Source organism: Sitophilus oryzae, unplaced genomic scaffold (assembly GCF_002938485.1).
Source record: "Sitophilus oryzae breed Bouriz unplaced genomic scaffold, Soryzae_2.0 scaffold_682_pilon_pilon, whole genome shotgun sequence".
In the NCBI taxonomy this organism is placed as follows: domain Eukaryota; kingdom Metazoa; phylum Arthropoda; class Insecta; order Coleoptera; family Curculionidae; genus Sitophilus; species Sitophilus oryzae.
The window spans coordinates 5,117,913-5,145,071 of NW_022147287.1; the positions used below are offsets into that span (position 1 = coordinate 5,117,913).

A 27,159-nucleotide genomic window follows, 5' to 3' on the forward strand; every position below is an offset into this window, starting at 1 on the left:
CAAATTTGGCCAGAAAAGTTATACAGGGTGAGACAAAATTAATATGGAACATTAGTTACTTTTAAAAGCAAGTTACGCCTTTATTTTAAATGGAACATCCAGTATATTTTTCCGGTGTTCAATGGGGAATTTATATATCTTATTAAGTTTGCCCACCCCTCAGACAAAGATTCGTTATCTTAGATATTTTAATTTTTATGGTTTCGCGTAGTAGTTCTTTATTATTTGAAAACATCTAGGTGGCTGTGTGATATACCTTTTGTTAATTTAACAAAAATTAAAGATTGTAGAGTAAAATACTCAAGGGTAATAAAAAGATACACGTTTAAAACATATTTTAATTATTGCCGAATTAAAACTAGATATAAACCTATAATTATGCGACAAAAATTAGCTAGATGAAATCAAATGCTCAAAATGCTTCCTTTACTGTTAACTGCATAAAATGATTGTCTTTTCGAAAGGATCTTTTCATTTTAATAGCTTATGTGGAGTTCTAACTCGAAAAGTAGCTACAATAATTTCTCTCATCTTGTTGACACTAGTTGGTACAGTTTTGTAAACACTGTCTTTAACAGATCCCCATAAAAAAAACAGACGAGATAAAATCAGGAGCATTTAAGTATTATATTAATTGGTGAATGCACACTGCATTCTGACCACCAGTTATAGTTATTAAAGTTGGACTAATAATTAGACAGCTATGTTAACGTAACGTCAGATATATCACAGCTACCTAGATTTTTATCAAATAATAAAGATATACTCAGATCAAATCATGTAAATGAAAATATCTAGGGAAATCTTTGTTTGAGGGGTAGGCAACCTTAATAGTAATTTGAAGGGACATGAATTCTCCATTGAATATTGGAATAATACACTGGGTGTTCCATTTAAAATAAGAAAGTAACATGCTTTTAAAGGTGACCAATGTTCAATATTAATTTTGTCTCACCCTGTATAACTTTTTGGATCAAGTTTTAATTTGATTTAAGATATAATAATTAACTTAACTACATATCAGGGTATACCGCGTAAATGCCAATTTAAGTAGCTTTTATTGTAATTTAAAAATTGTTCTTTATTTCTAGAAAATGTCAAATATATAAAAAACATTACATTTTAGCCATATACTTCTCTTATAAAACTCACCTTTATTTTTTTCCTAGAATCCGAAAATCAATTAATATATAGGGTGTTCCATTACAAAAAGCACAACTTTGATATGTAACTTTTTTTAATAACAATATTGTTAATTTTAAGACATGTTTTTGTCTCAATGAGATTAGTTAATTAAACATGTTTAGGAGAGAGTGGTTGCCTTTAAAGTATACTAATATAGTTTATTTTGATAAAAAAATAAAATATTTTTTACGGTCTTAAAAAAATGTGTCTCACTGTTGGGCATTCCCCCCTAACTGACACTCGTTAACGGAACGGAACAGTGACGTCACGGATATGTGTGAATTCACCTTAGAAAAGTAAGTTCGAGCACAATGTTCTAAAGTATGATGAGATTTAATTAATTATAACTCAGAAGAGCGCTTTACAACTTCCTAATGTATTTTGTACCTACTATGTCTGTCAACTAAATTATAAAGTTTCTGTTTGCATAAGATTTATGTCTATGCAGTGTACCTAAATGGTTGAAGATTTAATTATAGGTATAAGATTTAATTCTAGAGAACTACAATATCTAAGTCGGATATTATTTGCATATCATTGTTTCACATTGAGATCTATCGATTAAGAGTGTTTTCAGTATGGCGGCACTTCCGGAAATACCCGAAGTTGACAGCAACTTTCTCATTTTAAATGGGTACCTCCAGTTTTTATTGCGTAAATTTCCTATAAAATTTTATGAACGTTTTTAAAAAAATCAAAATTTTTGGAGGAGAAAAACTGCATGTCAAAAAAAATTGTATAGCCTAAACGTCAACTTGAATGATCACCACTAGTAGTGGGAACTATCGAATGAATACTATCGAAACATTCGATAGTTGCAGTTCATTCGAATAATTCTATAGTTAGTAAGAAAACATTCGTTGAAAACTATTCGAATAAAAATGATCGAATAGATCCGTCATCTGCCTTGAAATATTGTATTCTAGTAATTCGGCAGCAAAAACCATTCATTTATAAAATTCATTCATTTATGAAATTCATTCATTCGTCAGGATCGATTATAATAAAATATTAACTGAATTTTAGTTGTCGCCCGGCGACGTAGGTTTCTTTCCGAGAAACCCGACAGCGGTCGGTGGCAATGCTATGAAAGAAGCCGGCATCTTTGATTTTTTGCGGAGTCAGATATAGATAAGGACGCATTATTTTTTTATTGAGGTGCTAGTATTTACACAGAAAATACATTATGAAAGGCGCTGTTGCCATATTTTAGTATTAGTTGATATTAGCAAAGAATATTATTGTTTGGCTTTAGTTAATTAGGGATAGTATGTCTATATATTCTGCATTTTTTTTATTAATATTCTGTTGTTACACTGCAATAATACTTGTTATTTTGGATGTAGGAAAATTATTTTTAATGTTTTTTAGCAAAGACTGGTTTAATAAATAATAATAACAGTAATAATTTGTTATACCTATTAACAACAAAATTTAAAATCATTTAATATAAATATTTTCTTTTAAGTAGTAGCAAAATATAAACAACAATTTAGATGTCAAAATTATTTATATTAGATCCTATTTAAAAATAATATAGCCTCTAAATTTTTTGGCAACGTTGGTTTATTAAATAATAATAATTACAGAACTAATTTGTTATATTAACAACAAATTTTAAAATCATGAAATATAAACATTTATTAATTTTCTAAGCATGCAGTGTAATGGAAGGAAAATATAAATAAAAAATTAGAAATCAAAATTATTTATATTAGGTGCTTTATATTAGGTACTATTTAAAAATTATATTTACTTTTACTGGCATTTACTTTAAAAAATAAATTAAATATTTTTAAAAAAAACTACATGTAAGAGAATTAGCATAAACGAAATACAAACATCGTTAACTTTTTTTTTTAAATTGGCACGTGTAAAACTTTCATATTAATTTTCTCACCCCATAGTTTGAGTTCGATAACCATTTACTTAAATATGATTATACAACCACATTACTTAAATATGATTATTAAGTTTAACTAATTCATATTATTAAAACATCTAAAATACAAATATGTATTTTTAAAATTAATTGTACGTTTATCTCATCTCTCTTAAAAATTGCTACTTCTCAAAATTTCCCATTAAAAAATAGACCATATACCATATAAAATTAAATAATTGAAAGATCGGACTACGGAAAACCACACAAATTTTCGGAAAAATTTTGACCACCTGCACATGCACACAATCGTCAATAAATAAAATTAAAACATAACTACTATTTTAGTATTTTAACTATTTTAATAAAGGCAAAAATAGCACAGTATTTATACGGCGAAGTTATAAAAATTTGGAAGAACTAATAATGCACTGACGCATACAAAAATCAAACGAATACTAAATTTCATTTATCAAAAGCATTCGATAGTCGTGGCTCAACGATAACCATTTAGTCGCACGGCGAGGTTGTCACATATGCTTTCGTATACAAATGAATGAATTATTTTATTCGAATAAAACCATTCGATAGTTGAAATCATTCATTCATTAACCATTCGATAGTTTAATTCATTCGATAGTTCCCAATGGGAACTTCCCATCGCTAATCACCACTGCCACTCTGACATAAAGAGAAGACATGTGGATATCTATTCCAAAAAATAAATTGTTTCGATGTCATTTAATATTTCTCGTAGCTGTCATGGAATTGAGAGATTAATAATTATCATGTCATTTTTTTTTCAAATGGAAACCTACTTTTTTTATTTCACTAGTGAAAATGTTTTTTAATTCGTTACTTTTTGATTATAGATGTTCTCATACCTAAAATAGATTTAGTTTTAAAGCGTATATATTTCTGAGTTTTAACCAGTAGACTATGAATTGATATGTCAAGCGATGTAAAACAATATATCTGGGCATGTCATATTGCGACATTTTGTTAAAAATTCGGTATGCGGTCGTCATTTCCAAGCCAACTTTGCGCCGTTTTTTTCGGTCATGTTATTGTATATTATTAATATCAACTATTAGATATTACTAAAATACGAAATATATATTTTTATAAATACAATTTATAAATTTTTAACAGCAATATTTATATTATCTGAAATTCAAACAATTAGATTTTTGACAGAAGGAAATAAATTGTCTGACAATGTCAAAGGCAGCTATAAATCAAGAAAAATTTTCGCTTAAAACTAAATCTTAAATAGCCCATAAACGATTTATTTTAGGTAAAGGAACATCTCACTATAAAAAAAATAGTAACATATAAAAAATATACACTCAAAAATTAACGAATTGAAAAACCTTTTCACGAGTGAAATAAAAAAGTGGGTATAACTAACGGACTATAAGAAGAAGACTAAATGAAGCAAATCTAATGTCAAGAATGCCTGCTTCGGGACCAGAAGTTACTAGATCTGTTCACTAGGACCAGAAGCAAAGGCATGGTCTTAATGTAAAAATTACGAAAACATGTTAGCGTCTTCTTCACAAGCGAATATTTCCAACAAAAATAAAGATAATGAGATGAACCAAAAAACAAACTATCGAGAAAGGATGTATCTAGAAGTTAAAATAATTTCTAAAATTCTTGCTGTTTTAACATGTTCCACAGGGTGTTACAAACTTTCACCAAAATATCAACATTTTGTTTTCCCTCGTATAAGTAACAGATGGGGAGTTTTATTTTTAATTTAGAAAGAGCTGCTAAAAAGTAAAATTATTTGGCTACATACTGCTTAAAAAATCATCAAAATCGGCCCACCTAGAACAATTATATTAAACTTTAAATTACATGAAAGTTTTAAGGTGCCCAATTTTCGTGCATAACATGCGTAATATAAGAAGAATAGGTATAGCTTATGCCTTAGATTCATTTATTTCAATAAATTTACTCGGAAAAAAAATTAAAAATTAAAAATTAAGAAGGAAATAACTAAAAATTTACTAAAATTACTAAAATAAAAAATTAAAAGCACTGAAAAAATATGGGTAAACATTCACAGTAATTGGATTCCGAGGTAAAAGTCTCTGGGCACTCCACTATAAATTTTTATGAACTTTTTACTTATTTTTATCTGCAGAATACAATTCGGACCGCCCTGTATATTAAAAACAATTAATTATAAAAAATGTCTATACCTATGTGGCGGATTCATCTCTCCAAAAAAAATCCTTTATGGGTATTTCGCCACTGCACTGCAAGAAAATCTACAAAATAACATAGTTATTTTTTGTAAACACTTCTGCGTTAAACCTAAACGGACACTGCTTGTCAGAAGTTATGTTTACAGTTATACAAATTTGCCTAACAAAGAAAAAAATGCTTAACGTTTCGGAAAGTTTATCTCTTTCCGTCGTCGGAAGCAAAAAAATACAAAGAATAAAGAAAAAAACTATTTAAGATATTTAAATTCAACTATTCGAGAACACTTTACTTTTTTAAAACAGATACGTCTACAAGAAACCGTTGACGTTCTGTTAAATTGACATTATAATATCAAGTTAAACTTCAAAATTAACAATTACTACCTGAAAACAATTACTTAATAAGGTAAAACCCAAAAACCCAAAACTTTTTGTATGATTATTTTTAAATTTTACGTATATTATGTTTATTTATGTTATGTTCTTTAAAATCAAAGAAGCGATTGCCATACATTACTAACATCTACAGATGCATGAGCAATACATTTATTTTTATTAGATTGAATTAAAAAAGCCTTTTTTATTTTTCATTTAGAGGCTATCGCTTTTTTTCATTATAATTTTGGCGTTATTAAAATTTATTCTGTGCCCTGTGTCCCATAAATGCTGACAAATCTTAGATTTGTGAAAATCTCCCTTTCTTAAATAATCTTTATGTTCTTTAATTCTAACACTTAAGGGTCTAGATGTTTCACCAATTTTGGAGACAATAAATTATATTGCGACATCTGCTTGATTTGTACAGCAAAAAATATCGACCCAAATCATTGTAAACCGCGCGTCAACCCGATTTATCAAACAGATCCCAGTCTGACCCGAGGAAACCGACTTATCTTTTAACGTGGCACAGATTAGAACAATGAAATATGAAGACGTGGGTCTTCGCTTGCAGGTTGAGATTAATTTTATGGATAATTTTGCGTCGTAATGGACCCACATGTGACACGAGGGCGTTTAAAATGAAACGTTCATCGTATGTCTCGGAATTGTGCAAGGATAATGGATGTAATATAATTTTTATCACGTGGAAAACTGAATTTAAACCTTTTAGCTTGTTTATCTACAGTTATCTGCGAAATCTTAGGTCATAAATAGAAATTATGATCTACACTACGTTGAGCAATAATATGTAAAGATCTCAGACAAATAATAAAAATAGACTAACTTCATTTTGCAAAACGAAGAAATCTATAGTCTGTGAAACGAATAACTTTGAATTTGACAGTTCCCGCGCGCTTTTCTAGTGTTAATTTTATTAGGTTAGCAACTTGCGGCCATGCTGACGCAATGCCGTCTCTAATAGAACAGCCCCGGAGTGAGATTTATGACGTCACGCTAGTTAAATACTACGGATTAATAAACATGTTGTAGAATACATGGAAAAAATTTCCTCGTATTTTTGGTTCGTATTTTAAAACTGATATAGTTTACATGAAATATACATAATATACAGTTAATAACTTTTTTAATAATATTAATTCATTATTATTTATTGTTTTTGTTTATTTTTAATATTTTGTTTATTTTTTAAAATTATTATTCTTAACACTAACTATCTACATTGACTATGGCTGAAATCGTACTCCATCCTAACCTAAATCCCAAGAAAATCAAAAATTTTAGAATAATTTTACATATAAAATGACAGCGATCTTTATTTTATAGCCATCGCTGACGCCTTTTTTCTATGATATTGTATTATTTGCAAATATAATTTTTCGAACATTGATACTTGCAAAATATACATATAAATTTTGTGAATGCAAATAATAATACATCACTATTAGTAGATATTGAATGTTTTTTGTTAAATTAGATCGATTTTCAAACACCAAAATTTAAAATATATTTTACATTTTACCCATTATCTTACGTACCTATTCATTATTTGTATATTGTAAAACATTTGCTGCATTTGTATGGTTTATAATTTATTTGCCAAAGTATTTATTACTATAAAGAGGTATATATATTGTATTTATTAACTGTATATTATATATATTTCATGTAAACTATATCATTTTTAAAATACAAACCAAAAATACGAGGAATAATTATGTTTTCCATGTATTTTACAACATATTTATTAATCCTTAGTATCTAATTAGCGTGACGTCATAAATCTCGCTCCGTGGCTGTTCTATTAGAGACGGCATTGGTTTGATATTTAGAAATGTCAAACGCTGATGACATTTTACTTTTGTCAATTATGACGTTTCGTGTTGATTTTTGCAAGAAGAGGAAGAACTGTCACTTGTTTTATTATTTTCCTTTTCTATTTCACGAAAGTAAAAAGAGTTACCTATCTGATTCGTTCAGGTACTCAATTTAAAGAATATCAGTAACTTTTTTGACAGAGGGATTTTATATTTGCCATATTGGTAAAAAATAACGGTCAAAATTCAAAGTTATTCATTTTATAGACTATATAATATGTATACAAAGGAGATATAAACAGGAAAATGCTAGATTATCACTGATTTTCATCACCGAAGTCAAATTTCACCAATAAATTTAAAAAAATCCCTATCATGAGAACTTATTTTTTTAACTGAAATTTCTCGTATTTATTTTGTCTCTACGTATTTGACTAATTTTACATGAAACATTTAACGTATTTAACAGAACCAGTTGCCTCATAATCCTTTCCAACAATTCTACTACCAGTAGTTCCAAGTTATTGTCAATTATTCGTATTTTGCTCGCACTGAGGGTCTTAGGCAAACCGAAATCTCGACAATTTATAAACAACTAACTAATCCTCGGCCAAACCAGCGAGGACGTCGTTTTGCATACGACACAATTTACAATCGGAATATAGTGTATCAAATACTGCCTTTGTGTGTCTAGTTTGAGACTATGAAAGCTACAGTTGACAGAGTTTAATAGTTTTTATATTGTTAAGTACTCTACTGAAAAATATGGTATGTTTGTAATTTTAAAGTAATGTACACACATCAAAATGGTCTAGGGGACAAAGTTAAAATTTTGTGTTTTCTGAGCACTTTATGTTGGAGAGTAAAAAAACGAACATGTCAACAGAATGTCGTTGTTTATATTAAAAATAAAAACCGTTTAATTCTAATCAACTCTTTTATACAGGGGGCCCAAAAAGGACCAAGTAAACCTACAAAAATAAGTAATAATCTAGCATGAATATATAATAGAAACTCAATCATATTCATTAATATTAAATATTTACTTTCCTCTGTAATGTCAACTTTAAACGACAAATCCGATTATTTTATTTTGAAGATTAACATATATTTTATTTCAAAGCTATTAATCTGAGTTGAAAAGGCAAAAGGAGCATAGAAAGAGATGTTTGTTATGTTTGACTTCGAAAGCTGATACTCGTTAAAATCGTGAAATTGGATTGATTCTATCAATAGTATATTCACTATAATAGACAAAATACTTATTTGTCTAGTACAGTCTAAAGATATTTGATAAACTAAAACATTGTATTATTTGTTTAGTCTCGTTATTATTTTTAACAATATTAGAAAATATTAGATACTAGAAAATCTGTAAAAATGTCATTTATAAGTATACAGGGTATTCGCCTCGGTTGATTATACGAAAACGGAAAGATGTGGAAACAAAATATTTTATGGATATATGTGGGGAGGGAATGTGTACAATTTAAAATTATTCTGAGATATACAGGGTGTTTCATAACTAAGATCCATACCAAAGTTATATTTTTTCTCATGGAACACCCGGTATTGTATTTCATTTTTGGATTCTTGGGCCCAAAAAAAGGTATTTATTATAAGGGTTAAATATGTTTAAAATCTTTGGTTTTTGAGATATTTAAGGATATTAAAAAATGCATGCTACATTAGAATAGATTATTAACACCCTGTACATTGTTTTTCAGATCTAATTCCTGTGCTGACTTTTAAGCCAGAGAAATAAACTTTACTGGAAAATTTGATTGCTTCGTTTAGTGTATACAGGGGTATCAAAAATGGCTGGTCATTTTTAAATATTTATTTTACATAAAAACTTCGTTATTTTAAATACAACACCCTGTATTTTTCTAAATAAATCGAAGCAGAATCAACCAGTATCTCAAAATTGATCTTCTTACGTTGAGTGGTTTGAGCAGGATCATGATTAATCAGTATGTCAGTCACTTAAGGATTTTATATATTAGTATAGATTTTAATATACTTCCGCATATAAAGTAAAATATATGAATGTAATTTATTTTTTAAAATAGCTAACACAAAACGGAACTAATGACTACGAAATGAATCATTAATATTAAATGTTTATTTTTGTTTTGAACATAAGCCTTACAAGTGAAAGCCGATTATTTTATTTTGATGATTAACGTATATTTCATTTCAAAGCGATTAATCTGAGCTGAATAGGCAAAACGGGTGAAGAAGTGGATGTTTGTTAGGTTTGACTTATATCGAAATCTGATACTCGTTAAAATTGTGAAATCGGATCGATTCAGTCAATAGTAAATTCTCTTTATAGCAGACAAATTACTTATTCGTCTAATAGAGTTTAATGCAGTATTTGATGAACTATAATACCTTATCATAGTTTAATGCGATATTTGAGGAACTAAAATACCTTCTATGTATTTAACGTACTTACAGCATAAAGCTCCTGAGCTTGGAGCTGAGAAACGGGTGCCCAAGTACTATGTATTCCCAGTCCTGTTTTATGGTGTAGAAGTTTGGACCCTAAACACATGCTGCGAGCGAAGAGTAGAAGCCTTCGAGATGAGAGGGAGATTAATGGAATATCATAGAGGTAGAGGTTCTTAGCAGGTTTATATTGATAGAATTGTGTGATACAATGTTTACTAGTTGTATACCGTATGCACTCAAGATTCTAAAGAGTTTTTTGTAACGTAACAAATAATTATTAAAATGATGAAATCTGACGTCGGTATATGAGACATACAATGTATAAGTCATATGTATGTGTGATACTTCGTATCATAGTTGTGCCTATAGTACACACCTTGTAAAAATGTGACGTATACACATAATATAAATATCTATATAGACACTTTGTAATAGTCTACTGTTGTGTCTACGTTCTAGCATGAAATGGAGGTGTGCGCATGTGCGGATAGCCTCAGCGTAGATACACCGACCAAGTGTATCTTATGTGTCCTCTCTCCTTTCTCCTTTCTAGGAGTGGTATGTGTTAGCAGCCATTATTGTTTTATAATTCGGAAGCTCTATATAAATGTTCTGTTTGTGAGTAGTTTAAAAGAGATTTCAAGGTAAGTACACGTTTTTAATTACTTTGTTACACCTTCCTAAGTGTATTATTAATATTATAGCAGCGACTCTTCCCTTACTCGATACCCAATTTACCAAATTTTGACTCCAATGAATGAAAACTCCAAATATTCTCGTATAATGATGAAGAGGTTAGCTGAGTTAGCTCTGCAATATATTTTTTTTTAATTTGGAAATAATAAAAATCTAAATGGACTAGAGAAAGAAATATTTAAACACTTCAAAGAACTTCTTACACTGATATTCGGTAAGTTATTGATGGATCAATATACAGATATGTTTAATATTCAATAATCAGAATCTGGAAATAAAATACAACAAAGTCCAACAGAGTGCTCGATGAATGAGTATCCTAACAAACCAACTGCTTGGAGGGAAAAGAGGAGAAAAAAATGACTAAACGAGGTCCACCAAATCGTGGTGATATACCAGTGTTTACCATTTTAGTATGTTGTTATACTAGGTATTTATATTTTTAATATATTTTGATACAAATTCTGTTCTTTTACAGTGTTTTCTTACTTCTGGTTTCTGCAGTGTAAATAATTATTATTATTGTGTTATTTGCGCTATTATGTTCCATGATATAAAGAAATATAAGAATTTTATTTTTTAACCACTTAATCCATTTTATGGAAGAAAAATAGTACATTTAATACAAAACAAAAATGGAACAATTTTAAGGCTACTTCTTTTGAACTCACGATCGAATACTTTTGGAAAATACAAAGTTTTGCCTTCTTAATTTTCGTTCTAAAAAGACATAATTGGTATCATTGAATAAATATATCTTAAAAAGAACGAAAAGCTAGGCATCAAAACTTGTATTATTTCCTAAATTCGTTCATAAGAAGTAGTTTTATCTAGCACAAGATGTATATACAAAGCAAAATACATACGTATACACGCGGTAGTCACAACTGCAATGTGTAAACATAGTTTAAACGTAATACACAAGCACTGTGTATCCTACGGCACACTGTGTATCCCTTACTTTGTGTATACGTAAATGCTATACTGTGGCTACATTGTGAGGCGGACGTTTAACCTTTGTGCATACATGTTGAACTACAATGTGTAAACGTAGCATATTTACATCGGGGGAATTGTGTCACCCTGTGTCTATATCTAATAATGTAAACACATCGAAAATGTGATTTGATGTGCTGTATGGGTCGCCGCTTATATTTTAAATTTGGTAGAACGTCTGGATATTATAATTTATTCCAATACTGCCACCCTAACTCACTTCAACCTTAATAATTAGCCATTGAATATGCATCATTTAACGGGGATTCCTCCAAAAAAGGGTCGGCGCCAGGCAAGGCAGACTTACAAACCTCCCTAAATTCAATTGGATTAAAATGAACGCGAAAATCAACTTCTGTTCCCCTCCAATATCGCCCCTGCTCCGTGTCACCCTCCATTTCTCCGGCAAATTGTTTTTGGTTAATTAATTTGGTGCTGGGCTTATCGAAAAATCGATTTGGACCCATACTGGGAAAGAATTTGACAGCCGGGTCACAGACCTTAAAGAAACGGCATTAAATTAATAGTATTAGAAGAGGCTAATGAAGTTTGCGTTGATATCGTTCGAAGAATTGAATTCGTTTTTATTATTAATGCGAATAATGCAGAAATAAGTTTTTTTTTATTTATTAGTAACACTTCAGAATCAGAAATTTATGAAGTTTCTTAAAATATTTTTTTTTTCTATGGACTGATAACATCTTTACTAAAAAAACACCCCCTATATTCTATTGACATAAAATTTAATCTTTTAAAATTGATTACCCTGTTCAAGCGCCAATTATATTCATCGTGGTGACCTAAATTTGACTTTTTATTAATACATTATCATTAATCATTTGTGGGTGTTAAAGGAAATATTTTATGATGAAAATTCAGTATTTAGAATATTTTAATTTTAATAAAATTTTCTTTGATGCAATAAAGTCAATATTCTACGTATATCGCTTGATTTGTTAAATAGCAGTGTACAGGGTGGGTCAAATTCGACGCTTTTAAATGGAAACACCCTTTTCTGTAGGAGATAGACAAAAACTGACATCGGTGTCTGGAGCTCAATTTTTGTCAAAAACAAAATGCTGAAAACCGCATATCGATATCTGTTACCGTTTCGGAGTTACGGGGTGTTTTTCAAAAATATGCATTTTTAACAAATCGCTGTAACATTTTTGCTATGGAAAATTTTGTATTTTTATGAAAACATTTGCAAAGCACCTTTTTACGTAGAATTTAATGGTTTAGGTATAATTTTTTTAAAATTAATAATTTAAGAATTATCAACAAAAAATTTGATTTTTTATATGGGACACCCTGTATATTTTTAATTTATTGAAAAGAATTTAAAATTACCTTTCCAAAAATATAACACACTTGATATTTTGCTCCATTCCTCTTCGATATATAGAGTATATAAAAATTCGCCCGCTTTAAATAAGAAGGCTTGGAACGGCACCGGCTGTAATGCAAAAAAATTTTAGCTGTGAGCATCAATTAAAACAAAAATAATATTTGCTATGAGAGATGCAGAATTTTATTACAATTTAAAATATATTTAACCAACATCAACGCATTTAAACTATATTTAATAACAAGAAAAATAAATAGCAAACCAAGACATGAGATTTTGCTACAGGTGTTCGACATATCAACCGTCTTCTGTTATGGACAGACGGGGCAGTTTTTGAACATTTCTCGCGGAATTCATTAACTCAGTGGGGGTGAAAGATACCCTCTCATAACTGCTAAGTATTTCTAATTCTTGTCTAGATTATACGGAAGAATAAGGAACCTTTATTCTTCCGCAAATATATCCATATGATTAGATCCATGGGCACTAAGTCAGGCGGCCTCGAAGGCCAACGGCTGGGATCTTGGTTAGCTATTGAATTATTCTTGAAATTGGCTGCAAAAATTTACTGATAACTTCAGCGTTCAGAGGCGGTGCGTCGTCTTGCTGGAAAAATATGTTTTCGAATTCCATTAAGGGCATATCATCAATAAGCCTACTTGTTAAAAGTGGCGAACTTTTAAAAATTCTGTATTTCGAAGGGATTATAACAAAATATCAAGTGTGCTATATTTTTGGAAAGGTAATTTTAAATTCTTTTCAGTTAAATAAAAATATAGAGGGTGTCAAAAATAAAAAATCAATTTTTCTGTTGATAACTCTTAAATTATTAATTTTAAAAAAATTATACTTAAACCATTAAATTCTACGTAAAAAACTGCTTTGGAAATGTTTACATAGAAATACAAAATTTTCCATAGTAAAAAAGTTACAGCGATTTGTTAAAAATGCACATTTTTGAAAAACACCCCGTAATTCCGAAACGGTAACAGATATTGATGTGCGGTTTTCACCATAATGTTTTTGATGAAAATTGAGCTCCAGACACCGATATTAGTTGTGTTACTATTGCAAAAACGATGATGTATGCACATTTTAATACTGAGAACCAATCTATGAATGCATTTATATGGTTGTTACGTTTTTCGTCGGTTCCGTGTGGATAGAAAGTCTAATTTATTTAATAGTTTTTTTTTTATACAAGGCGATAAAATGGTATTTTATCGTGTATAAAACAATATTTTTTCTATAGCGAGTTACGCTTTAAAAAATATTCAGAAATTATTAATTACGAGTAGAAAAAATATCGTGCTAGGTTGTCGTTGGTTTCTATGTAATTTGACAAATAAATAAAGCTGTCTCTTTAGTTGTCAGTTTTGAGTCAATATTTTTTAATTCTCTTTCGTGTCTCAAAACGAAATAAGTAAATTACTAACAGATATTCAGGCTGAGGCGACAAACAAAAAAAAAGCCATATCCAAACTACTTCCGTTTGAATCCCGAATAACTTATGAAAAGGAATTCAAACATTTTCAAAAATGGAAGCAATTAAAAAACGTGCGAGAAGAAATAAAGTTTTTAACCTATCCTCGCTGTTAAAGTATCATTTAATCTACCCTTGCGGTAAAAGTACTATTTTATCTACTATTTTTGATAGATATAATTCAATTTTAACAGCTGCTATGGAAAAAAGTATTTTTTTCACCTAAATAAAGAAATATAAGCATAATTAATAAATTATATTATGGGGGATGCTTTTATACATTAACCTTATAACATTTTTATTATAATATAATGATACATGCCAGAAAAATATTTCCTTCGTTACTTGAAAAAAGGGAAGAAGGTATAATATAACAAAAACAAAATTAAGAATTCATGAATGCTTTGAGCACGAAATATTTTATCAATAATATTAGGGTACCTCCAAAATAAGCAATGTATAATTGTATCAACTTCAATTCCTTTTTTACAGCTCTTTTGTTATACTTTTTATTACACATATACCCTTACATTTCAGATAGATACCGAGCATTTTTCTTCTTCCAGGCTAGAACAAAGGAAAACGGGAGAAAATAAAAGAAAAAACGTTGGCTAGGTAGAATAAAATTCCGTTTTACAGGCACGTAACAAACGTGAATCGTACGCTGGAAAATTATGAAAATGACGTGCAGTGTTATTTCCTCGAAAGTAGGTGTGGGTTTCCTTTAACCCCATCTTTAAGTTAGTTAATGATTTATTTCAGACGTACAATGTAACTTTTATAAATACAGTACGTCTTTGGATCGTCTTTTCAAGAGAAAACACTTTTTTATTATTAATATTTTGAGTAAAACGCATTCTTTATAAAAATTTTGCTTATTCTAACTTCTGAACTTATCACCCTGTAGAACTCGATAATCTTGCGCCATTAAGAAATAAAGAAGATAACGGGTCAATTAAATGACGTCTAGGGCTGGACCTCGCCAAAATCATCATCGACTGCCATTCCCAGCCGTGTTTGACGCCCTTTTTTTTCGATCGTTCGTATGGTTTTTTTATCCGTTGTATATAAATAGGATTTCACAACAAAAGACTAATCCTTCAAACTTGTACTAGCGAAAAAATCGACTTTTTGATAGAGTAAACAAGTACGTACTTTAAGCTTGTTTATCTTTGTTTTCTTTAAAGCTACGTTCTATTTTAATCTATAAGCTCGAACTGTTCGGAACTTTTACTAAAAGAAAACGACAAAAACAACGCATATACGCCTTTAGCATAGGTCTGAAGTTTTGGCTTTTTTTTTCGTTTCTCTGGCTTTTTCCAGGTAACTTTTTCACTTTGATATTTAACTTTAAACCAGTGACGACTCGTTAGGTTCTGTTTAAATAAATTGAGCTTTATTAATTCTTTGTCCTTTTTTCTTTTGGGCACGCCATAGGCTGAGTGCATTTAAAATTGGTGTCTAGAAGTCTTTGATTTTGTAGAGTAATAACTTTCCGTCCATACCTGTATAAAACTATTGAGTAAAAAATATACACGACGTTTTTTGCTCAAAAAGGGTCTCTTGGTAAAAATCGCTACGGGTAACAGTTCTCAAGATATTTGCAATCGAAATTATCAATACCTGTCATCATTGACATAAATTAAACATGTTGAAAAAAAATGAATAAAGAAGGAAGAGTATTTTGAAATTTTTAAAGAAATTCTGGCAGTAAGTTCTACTGTTCAGTCCCAAAAAATATCGAATTGCTTTCTTTTGAAGTTTGAAAATACGATCAAATTTTGTTGCGCAGCAAGTGCCCAGAATGGAAGAGCACAACGAAGATGTGACTCAACAAGGGCATAATACGCTATTCTAGAGGTAGATAAGGTTGATAGTACTTTTATATGACAAAACTTTAGTTTTTGATAGGTTGAGGCATAGGAGATTAGAATCGCACCAAGATTTAATGGTCGGACGGGACATAATAAATCGTATGTAAATTTTAATGGGGTCAATTATTGGCTTCCCTAATTATTTTAGAGAATAATTCTATTTAGGTTTATTGAAGAGCACTAAAACCCACATTCAAAAGAATAACTTTAAATGTTTTTGATTAGCTCGTTTACGCTCTCTTTACTTTGAGCACCAGTCAAGGTAAAAGATAACTGTCAAATGAAGTTGTCATTTCAGAAATTTACCTATTTAGTGCTTTATTATTATTGAAAACTCATTCCTACATCGGAAATCTTAAAGATGTATTTATAAATACAAATTAATGTGAATTAAAGTAAAATAAAGTAATCAATTACAAGGTTAATTATAGTATTATTACAATATTCAATAACTTATTAATTTAGGTACTATTAAATTGTTAGAACTTTAGGATTTAAGAAGATGTTCAAATATTCCTCTATCGACTGCTAGACAATAACCCAGGCGATTATAAAATTCTCTTCTTACATTCGCTAGTTGGTAAACTGAAATTCTATTGCATTCGGCAGAAGTAGCATTTTTTAACTCGTCTAGATTTGGGTATATTTTATCCTTGTATATCCTGTTTTTTAAATGGCCCCAGAGAAAGAAATCATTTGGCGAAATATCAGGAGACCTTGCTGGCCAATTTACTGTATGATGTAGGCCAATAACGTTTCCGTTAAAACTATTGTCTTCCCGAACAGCCAGGGTACTATGTGCCGGGCAGCCATCCATTTGGTACCAAACTTCCTGATTTTCCCTAGCGGCATCATGCAAAGCAGGTAAAATATGATTTTCGAGTAGTTCCGAATAATATTCTCCATTTAAATTTCGCGTAAGAAGTAATGGCCCGATAATATTGTGTCCGAATATCCCTGCCCAAACATTTACTTTCTGTGGATATTGCGTCCTTGTTTCGACAAACCTGTGTTGGTTTTCTTTGTTCCAATATCAATAATTTTGAACATCGGGTTCATTATTTAACGAAAACGTACGTTCGTCAGTGAAACATATGTTTTTTAAAAATTCCCTATCCTTGTTTGCTCTTTCCATCATATCAAAACAAAACGCCTGCCGCCGTATTTCGTCCCCATCTCGTAGCTCTTGGTGCTTTTAATATTTGAAGGAATAGTATTAATGTAGTTTGAAAATTCGAAACGCTGTAGTGTGATCTTTTCCTATTTCATCCTCAAGTTTCCTTGTGCTGACCTTTCCATCGTTCTCTTCCACGCATAATAATACTTCCAAGTCGGTATCATTTCTTGCATCTTCTCTTTGTTCCTGCCTTGCTTCACATCTGCAGATATTTATTAGGGTACCTTTGGTCTCAAATCTCTGGATATTCCTTGCGATTGTAGATCTTCCAGGTATCGGTCTATTCGGATACAGAGCAGCAAACATGTCCGACATCTTTTGATAACTACTAATACTTTTTCTTCGGTAGTGTAATTCATGGCTAAAATTTTCGATGTAGGTATGAGTTTTTAATAATAAAGCACTAAATAGATAAATTTCTGAAATGACAACTTCATTTGACAGTTATCTTTTACCTTGACTGGTGCTCAGAAGTAAATACAGGGCCATAAAAAAGGAGAAATATTTAAAAAGAAATCGGCGATAACTCGTAAACGGACTAATCAAAAATATCTAAAGTTATTCTTTTGAATGTGGATTTTAGTGCTCTTCAATAAACCTAAATAGAATTCTTCTCTAAAATAATTATGGAAGCCAATAATTGAGCCCATTAAAATTTACATAGGATTTCCTATGTCCTGTCCGACAATGCAACACCCGGTATAGTGCCGTAACATCTGGGCCGCTCCAAGTGAAAGTAGTATCGTCCGCAAAGAGGCAGATATTGGCCTAATTTGTGAATAATATTTTAAAATTAATTAATTACTTATGTATACAGAGTGTCTTAAAAAGGAATGTATTGCATTTAAAGAAATATGTCTATTTTTAAATACGAAGAAAATTCTCGTTACATCTACCCTCAATATTTGTATGAAAACCGTACGATTAAAACCGGTCAAAACAACCGAAGTGTACGGGGGCCTTTAAACGAAATGAAACGTATTTGTTACTTGATTACTGAACCGACGAAGGTGTTATCGGCAACTTCAGTTCAAGAAACTTGCAGTTGGCCAGGTCTAAAGTGCTACCGTAACTTTGTTAAGGGAAAGGGCTTTAGTCGAAGTCTATATTCGCCATTAGTTATTGGTTAAATATGCGCCCGGCTTAATTGGAAAAGTTTAGTTAAATTTTGGGGCCGTATCGAAAAAGTAAATATTGTTAAGAGTGGTTGGAAACAAGTTGGTTAAATATTGTTCAATGTCTAAGTATGTTTAATAAGAGTTTGTTTTAATTGCTAGTTTACTTATTGAGTGATGCGATAACAAGCGATATAATTCGAAAGTAAATTTTCTTCATTTATAAAATAACCAACAATAAAATAATAAATAAATTTAAAAAATATCTATACCTATGTGACGGATTCATCTCTCCAAAAAATCATGTACGGGTGTCGCCACTGTAAGAAAATACAAACCCCAAATCATAGACAAAATGATAACAATACACAATATATACAACTTACAATTCCATACATACGAGGCGTTTCGGAAAAAATAAGAAGGATAGGAAAACAATATAACATACGAACATCTTTCAAAACACAAAATACACTTTGATCTATTTTATCACATACTAAACCAGTGAATACAGAACAGCAAACAAAAAATTTAATATACCAAATACCATGTGAATGGGATAAATTTTACATTGGTGAAACATCTAGACCTTTAAATGTTCGAATTAAAGAACATAAAGATTATTTAAGAAAGGGAGATTTTTACAAATCTAAGATTTGTCAGCATTCATAGAACACAGGACACAGAATAAATTTTAATAACGCCAAAACTATAATGAAAGAAGCGATAGCCTCTAAAGGAAAAATAAATGAGGCTTTTTTAATACAATCTAATAAAAAATAAATGTATTGCTCATATGTAAAAATTAAAAATAATCGTACAGAAAGTTTGGGGCTTTTTAGTTTTACCTTATTAAGTAATTGTTATAAGGTAGTAATTGTTCATTTTGAAGTTTAAATTGATATAATGTCATTTTAACAGAACGTCAACGGTTTTTGTAGACGTATCTGTTAAAAAAAAAACTAAAGTGTTCTCGAATAGTTGAATTTAAATATTTTAAATAGTTTTTTTCTTTATTCTTTGTATTTTTTCTTCGGACGGCGGAAAGAGATAAACTTTCCGAAACGTTCAGCATTTTTTTGTTCGTTAGGCAAATTTGTATATCTGTAAATCCAACGTCTGACAAGTAGTTTCCGTTTGGGATTAACGCAGAAGTGTTTACAAAAAATAACTATTTTATTTTGTAGATTTTCTTGCAGTGGCGAAATACCCATATAGAATATTTTGGATAAATGAATTTAATTTACCTAAGATAAATATAATATAGTCTAGGAGGCAATGAAGATATTTTCAATACTTATTTTTACAGTTACCTAACCTAACCAAACCAAACACCGATAGAATTATTCGGTATGTTTTTCTAAGCAAACTTTATATACAGGGTGTCAAAAAATAGTGTATCTATCTTCGGAGGTTGATTCTACAGATCAGAATAAAATAAAAGTTATATATTTTGTTTATTTAAAGTATATTCGTAAACCGCTATTCTTCAAACTCTTGAAAAACTTGAAAAAATACTCTGACACAGGTGATAACAGCCCTTACTTAAGAGGTACTTTCCATTAAAAAATAAAGTTTTAAAAAATAAAGTTTTTTAAAACTTTTCAGTAAAAAATTAAAAAAAAACCGTATCTCAGTTGGCAGTGAAAATATCAACAGGCGGTTTATGCCATTAAAAGTGTCCCAGAAATCGAGCCCATGACATCTATGTCGGTTTTGCTCTATCTAGTCAGGAAATAGGTTTTCTCTGATAAAAAGGTGGTCCGACCACCCTGTACTTTTGAGACGCACCCGGTATAAGAAAATAATCGCTACAAAGATAAACTTTCTTTAGTTTACTTACTCTGTTTCCCTTTATTTATTATCCTAGCTTTAGTCTATTTACACGTTTCGAATAAAGCGATTTTCGAACACCATCAGAAGAAATAAAAGCTGCAACCCAAACTTTTAAGCCTTTATGAGACGACAGCGTGGTCCCTTTTTGCGCCCGGAGTGTTTTTTTGCCGGTTGCAAGTTGCCTAGGCAAAAGTTTTCTGCTTTGTCAGAGAGATTTCATGTTTTTGACTGAGTTAAAGGACTTTTAGGAGTGTATGGAGAGAAAAACTATAGTATGTTCAGATTTAATTTACGCTTGATGTAAATAAAAGCACGTGTCGACTGTACAGGGTGTACCAGGCTGAGCGTGCATTAGAAGTTTCTAGAGAGCTACACTCAGATGCAAAAAAACGCAACGGGGGAAAAGTTTGGTCAAATTTAACGTGTTATATATATTTTTTTTTAGCCCAGTTTTCATAAATGTTTTAGCAAGCTGTATATAATTATATCATCTTTTATTCATAAACTCAGTTTTTATAAATTTTAGTATTTGTCATGTTATATAGGGTTAATCGAGGGGTTGTTTTTTACACTGCAACTTTAAAACACCCTGTACATTAATTTCGTATGTAAATTTTCCTGCCACCAACAATTTGCAATTTTTTGAATTATCATTTTTTTAAAGTAATTTTTCAATGTGACAGGGTGGCTTTGGTGATTATTGTGAACAATATACCACTATGAACTGCTCATCATGTTCGACGTTTGGCAAATACTTGGCAAGAGGGTTAGAGGTCGCGAAGCAGTGCCAGCTTCATTAAATGAAATTCGTTTGGTCCTTAAAGAAGAATGGGAAAACATAACGCAATATGATATATGCAGCCTCAATGACAGTATCACAGATTATACAGATTATAAACTTTGTTTTTTCTTTATTGTTTTTCGTGGTTCCAATTTTCGGAATCGGGCACTAGGTAGGTTACTAGTTTGCGCACATAGCACGCCCACTTAAGGCGTCTAAAATTGTGCATAGCGCCTGACCATGCGCCTGATCGGCACAGCTATTAGAGGGATATCGGAAAACCGAATAGCGTCATGCAGTATTTACGCGTACCTTATCATGGTTACGATATGCGCGAATTGCGCGAGTCAATTTTTAACGTAACACCCGCTAATAACGTTACCGCCTGACGTAATTTGTCGATCAATTACACCAAGCGCTATTTCTAAATAACGTTTAAAAATTGCTTAAATGGGCATGTGGGTGTATATTTTTATAACAACCGGGGCCGGCCGGCGAGATCTTTTATTTTAGGTTATGTGTGAATTGTTTTGAATTATTACTTTAGTTTTATTAGGTAATTTGATATTTAAGTAGCTGGGATTAGTTTTAATTAAATAAATATGGCCCAAAATATGGATTCCACCTCTTCCAATATTAAAGAACCTATAAAGAGGCTTAGGTTTACAGCAGTTGACGACTTAGCCCTTCTAAGAGAATTTGTTGCTTGTTGCCCTAAACCCACTGGCAGACGTTGAACAATAAAGCACTGGAATAGTTTTAAAATACCTAGTAAACAAAACAATTTCAAAGTTTTAAATTCAAAGTTAGGTTAAGTTTAAATAACGGACGCGACGCGAACAGAATTCTTTCCGATCCGATAACTATAAATGAAGAGAGTTAATACCACCTCACGTAAAGGAAATAACACATGGCCGTATTAACGTCCATGCACGCTATTCGGTTTAGCGATATCTCTCTATTACGCTGTTTATTGTTATTTTACGGGAGTTTATTTTTGCGCACAGGAAATTTTACTCGTTTGCACATCGTCATAAAAAACAGTTTTCGTACCACGAATTTAGGGATAAGATTTTTATCTGTATACATATAGTATACCTATTCTGTGACAGTATCAACGGACGTATACAGGCAGTTATAGCAGCCAAAAGCAGCAAGACAAAGTATTAGGGTATTTTTTACATTTTTTTTCCTGTTTGTATACTGGACTATTACAGATGTTCTCGTTAATATCGTTAGTTCTGTTATCGTTATTAATGTTTATTAAAACCCGGACTGTATCGTTAGTCTTTAACGTTTTTATAATTTAGTATAGATTATTATCCAATGCATTGTTATATGACGTTACGACAATAGTCACCAAAACCATCTCGTCATATTAAAAAATTACATCAAAAAGTAATGATTTATTAAAAAAATTGCAAGTTAAAGTGTATATTTTTCTTGATTTTAATCAGTAGCCTATGACCTTAAACGTCAAATGATGTAAAACCATATTATATCTAGTCATCATATTGTGACACTTTGTTAAAAAAATCAGTATGTCGTCGATCGCCATTTCCAAGCAAACATTGCGCCTTTTTTTCGATCATTCGGTATATTATTAATAAACTATTTTGATATCACTAAAGAGAGAAAAAATACGAAATATATTTTTTTTAAATTCACTTTTTAAACTTTTAAGCAGCAGGATTTATAATATACGAAATTAGTAATACATATACATACTGCCATTACTCGCTGACGAGTATTCGACACGCATCAAAAGATGGTCACGCAAGGCGTTTTCTTTCATGAGCTTTTCTGTGACTGAAAAGCCCGATACGTGATGTTATTTGCCTACCGCACTCCGGACATTCAAATATCTCATTACTTTGTTGCCTCTTTACTTTTTGGTTGTCGCTGTTAACTGAGTTTACGTTTCTTCACCAAAGAGTTCTATTGTGAACTGCTTCTTCCCAACGATTCTGCATGTTAATCCCCTTGTTTTCGTGGAAAATGTTCTTGTACCTTTTGAGTTGTCCACCCGGCCACCTCTTACTGTCTACACGCCCACCGTAAAGCAGAGATTTTGGTATACGGTTTTCTTGCATTCTGCATACGTGACCAGCCCATCTTAGGCGGGATTTTGTAACCATGACTTCAATACTCTGGCAGTTAGTTTTTTCAAGGACCGATACGTTTGAGACATGATGGAACCATCGGATTCTTAAGAGTTGTCTAAGGTGTCTATATTGCAACTTGTTTATTGCGTTCATGTGTCGACGGTACGGCATCGGCACCCAGGTTTCGCTTCTTACATTGCAAGTTGAGAAGCTGAATAAATTAGACAAAGAAAACAAAGTCCTCCTACACTGGGTGCCTGCTCACCAAGGGATAGAAGGCAATGAAAAAGCAAATAATCTAGCTAGGAAAGGAGCGAACACTCCACTAACTGGACCAGAACCGTTCTGCTTTCCAAGTGGTAACCAACTCAAGGCGGAACTCAAGAACTTGGAAGATTCCATCCGCAACCTGGAATGGAAATCTTGCAATGGTCTAAGACACTCGAAGAAGTTTCTGAGGGTTTATGATCAAGAAAAATCACAGATCTTCCTGGGTCTGAGTAAGAACAATCTTCGGATTGTCACGGGGTTTTTAACAGGACACTGCCTCCTCAATGAACACCTCAGTAGATTGAAACTAAGAAGAAACGGCGAATGCAGATTCTGTGGGGAAGATGGTGAAACACCAGTACACCTCATCACTGAGTGCCGAGACGACAACCATTCGTGCCATGAATTTTGGTACGACTGATATTGGAGATGGAGAACTACCCTCTATAAAACCGTCCCAGATACTGGCTTTTGTCAAAGCCCTGGGACTGTATGATGAGTTATGATTCAAGAAAGGGGGACACAATGGATCTGTAAGGTCGAAGTGATTAACCCCCCTCCCACTCATTCTAAATTCTAAAAAAAATTACACTGCAAGTTTTTTAATTTCCAGAATGCTCTTGAGGCGCTGCTAATCCTGTGCTGAAATTCAGAGCCGATATTGGCCTTTTCCGAAATCAAACTGCCGAGGTAATTAAATTCCGCTACATATTCCAATAGTTCTTTTCCGATTTTTATAGCATTGTTATGATCTTCCGGGGGAGCGCACATGATTTTGGTTTTGTTGATGTTTAGCTTAAGGCCCAAAGTCTCGTATGCCCAGGTATATGTGTTCAACATTTCTTGCAATTGTTGTAACGTGTTTGCAACTAGAGCGCAGTCATCGGCATATTGAAGTTCTTTGATGAATTTTGTACGTGTTTTTGCCCTGACTCTTATGTTGAACAGACCGCCGTCATATCTGTATCTAATAATAGTTAGTTTTGTGACAGATGGAAATAAACTGTCTGATTGTTTGACGCTTAATGTCAAAGGAAGTAACTTTAAAAGTACATCAAAATTTTATGGTGTATGTTTTTCGTGCCGGTGAGCGGTATTTATAATAATAATACGACCTAGCTTGGATATGGATTTTTTTTATATGCATACATTTATAGATACATATCTAAATAACATACATTTTACATGTGTACCTATACCGAATTTATTGGTATCCCTAGTTCGATACAAACATGCATATAAATTGAAAAAAGCCTTTTGCGTATATGAAAATATTGGAATAATAAACTTTATTTTTCAATGTGAAGTCATGCGCGCGTGGCGTTCATAACAATGTAGATCTTCCTACAAATAATATAAATAACTCTAGTTTTTTTAGAACTCTATTAGCTCGAATATCAAAGGTGGGGCTTCAAGCTATGTGAAGTCAACAATAAATGTTCCAGCGGCGTATCGTGGCGTCAATACTAGGGGCCGTAATACGTAACTGCAACTAACATTTCACCAACACAATAAAGTTTTAAAAAATACTTATGTTTTCTGTGTTTGCAGCAAAAATACGTTGTAGTTTTATGTCTACGAGAAATTGGAACACTCTGTATAAGGTATAAGTGTTGTTTTAAACATATCAACCAGTTGTTAACCAACCAAAAATTACCTCTAAATTCGTTTTTTTTTGTAGCATCATTAATTGAAATAAAAGGGCCACTATGACGCGAAAATTCCATATGTGGGTGCTTAATTATTCAATATTATGGCCACAAAAAAATGGTAGTAATTGAAAAAAAAATAAAATCAAAGCCGCTAGATGACGAGGGTAAATTTCAATTTTAATTTAACTTTGATGTTCGTATGGACATTTAAAATTGGTTTTAGAGACCTTGACCAAATAAAAAGAAATATTTATTTTATACAGGGTGTTTTAAAAACACGTGCCATCTCTCGTGGGGAGATTCCTAAAAAAGTCTCAGTGGAATATTTTTCAAAAAAAAGATATATGCGCCACTGTCTTTTTTTCTTTTGATGGCAAAATTATATAGACCGTTAAATAGGCTGATTAAAAGTTGTCTCTTTATTTTTTTGTCGATATCGGTCTCCTTGATGAGTTAAAGGCAATTTATTTCACTTGTTCTTAATCCAATAGCAACCTTTAATAGATATTTACGATACAAGTGAGTGAAAGTTGTGAGCTTCTGAGTTAAGAGCTTCTGAACTCACTGACGTAGATAATAAAAAAATAATGTTATGAACTTGCCAAAATGTAAAAGAAGTACTCGTTGATTCCCTATCAAAAAAAAATATTAAAAAAATTCTTATAAACATGCGTGCGGAAATACAAAGTTTTAACGTTACAGGGTGTTAAAACTTTTAAAAAACACAAAATATATTTATTTGTATACACACAGAAAACACTTGTTTTCTGTATAGCTTTTTCAATAACTTCGTTTATCAAACTTTAACACTATTTCATTAAAAGTGAGACTAGAGAGTAAAAATTCCTCAAATTTTCCTTGTCATGCGTCAAATCCAAAAATTCCTAGACACCCTAACCCCTGACAAATTCCAAACGTCTAATAATACCCTCCTCTTTCTTTGTTTCAGTGTGACCAACTATTTCCTAGTGAATTTGTCGGTGGCTGACCTGCTGGTAGCTGTAATTTGTATGCCCACAGCGGCATGGAGGGCATATACCGATGATTTCAGATTTGGAGAGTTTACCTGCAAGATCTCTGTTTATTTGCAATGTAAGTACTTATTAGGTAAAATAAAATATATCTTATATAAACAAAGTTAACAAAAAAAAAACGTTTTTGTACCTTATTTTTAAAAATTCTTCAGTTCGAAGAAAAGTTGACCAATAAAAAGCATTGAATATATTATATTTATTCCAAACTTTAGTATTTGACATACAGGGTTACAGTATACAGTGTTAATCAAAGAGTTGTATTTTACCTTATCTTTAAAACACCCTGGTGCGATAATTTCGTGAAAATTTTTTTCTAAAACATTATTTTTCGGTCAAAACCATGTCTCCTTTATCCAATATTTTGTTTTTTTGACAACACATGCCGTGGTTAATTTTTAAGAGCATAATTTTGTCACAAATTAACAAGATTACAACTAAACAAATCTTGACGCATATAAGATCGCAGATTAGGTATACTATATGTATACAGATAAAAATCTTATCCCTAATTCGTTGTACGAAAATTGTTTCTTATGACGATGAGCAAACGAGTAAAATTTCCTGTGCGCAAAAATAAACTCGCGTAAAATAACAATAAACAGCGTAATAGAGAGATATCGGTAAACTGAATAGCGGGCATGGACGTTAATAAGGCCAAGTGTTATTTCCTTTACGTGAGGTGGTATTAACTCTCTTCATTTATAGTTATCGGATCGGAAAGAATTCTGTTCGCGTCGCGTCCGCTATTTAAACTTAACCTAACTTTGAATTTAAAATTTTGAAATTATTTTGTTTACTAGGTGTTTTAAAACTAAAGGGCTACAGTGCTTATTTCC

At 31.4% G+C, this 27,159-nt stretch overlaps 1 protein-coding gene across 2 annotated transcripts in view; it reads left to right on the forward strand.

The window, feature by feature from the left end:
• LOC115887973 (neuropeptide FF receptor 2-like) overlaps positions 1 to 27,159 on the forward strand; it is a 163,247-nt gene that overhangs the window by 86,632 nt on the left and 49,456 nt on the right. For both annotated transcript variants that reach the window (XM_030907547.1, XM_030907548.1), the window contains exon 3: positions 26,239 to 26,381. In XM_030907547.1, the coding sequence (XP_030763407.1) occupies positions 26,239 to 26,381 (143 nt within the window). The remainder of the gene's footprint in view (positions 1 to 26,238; positions 26,382 to 27,159) is intronic.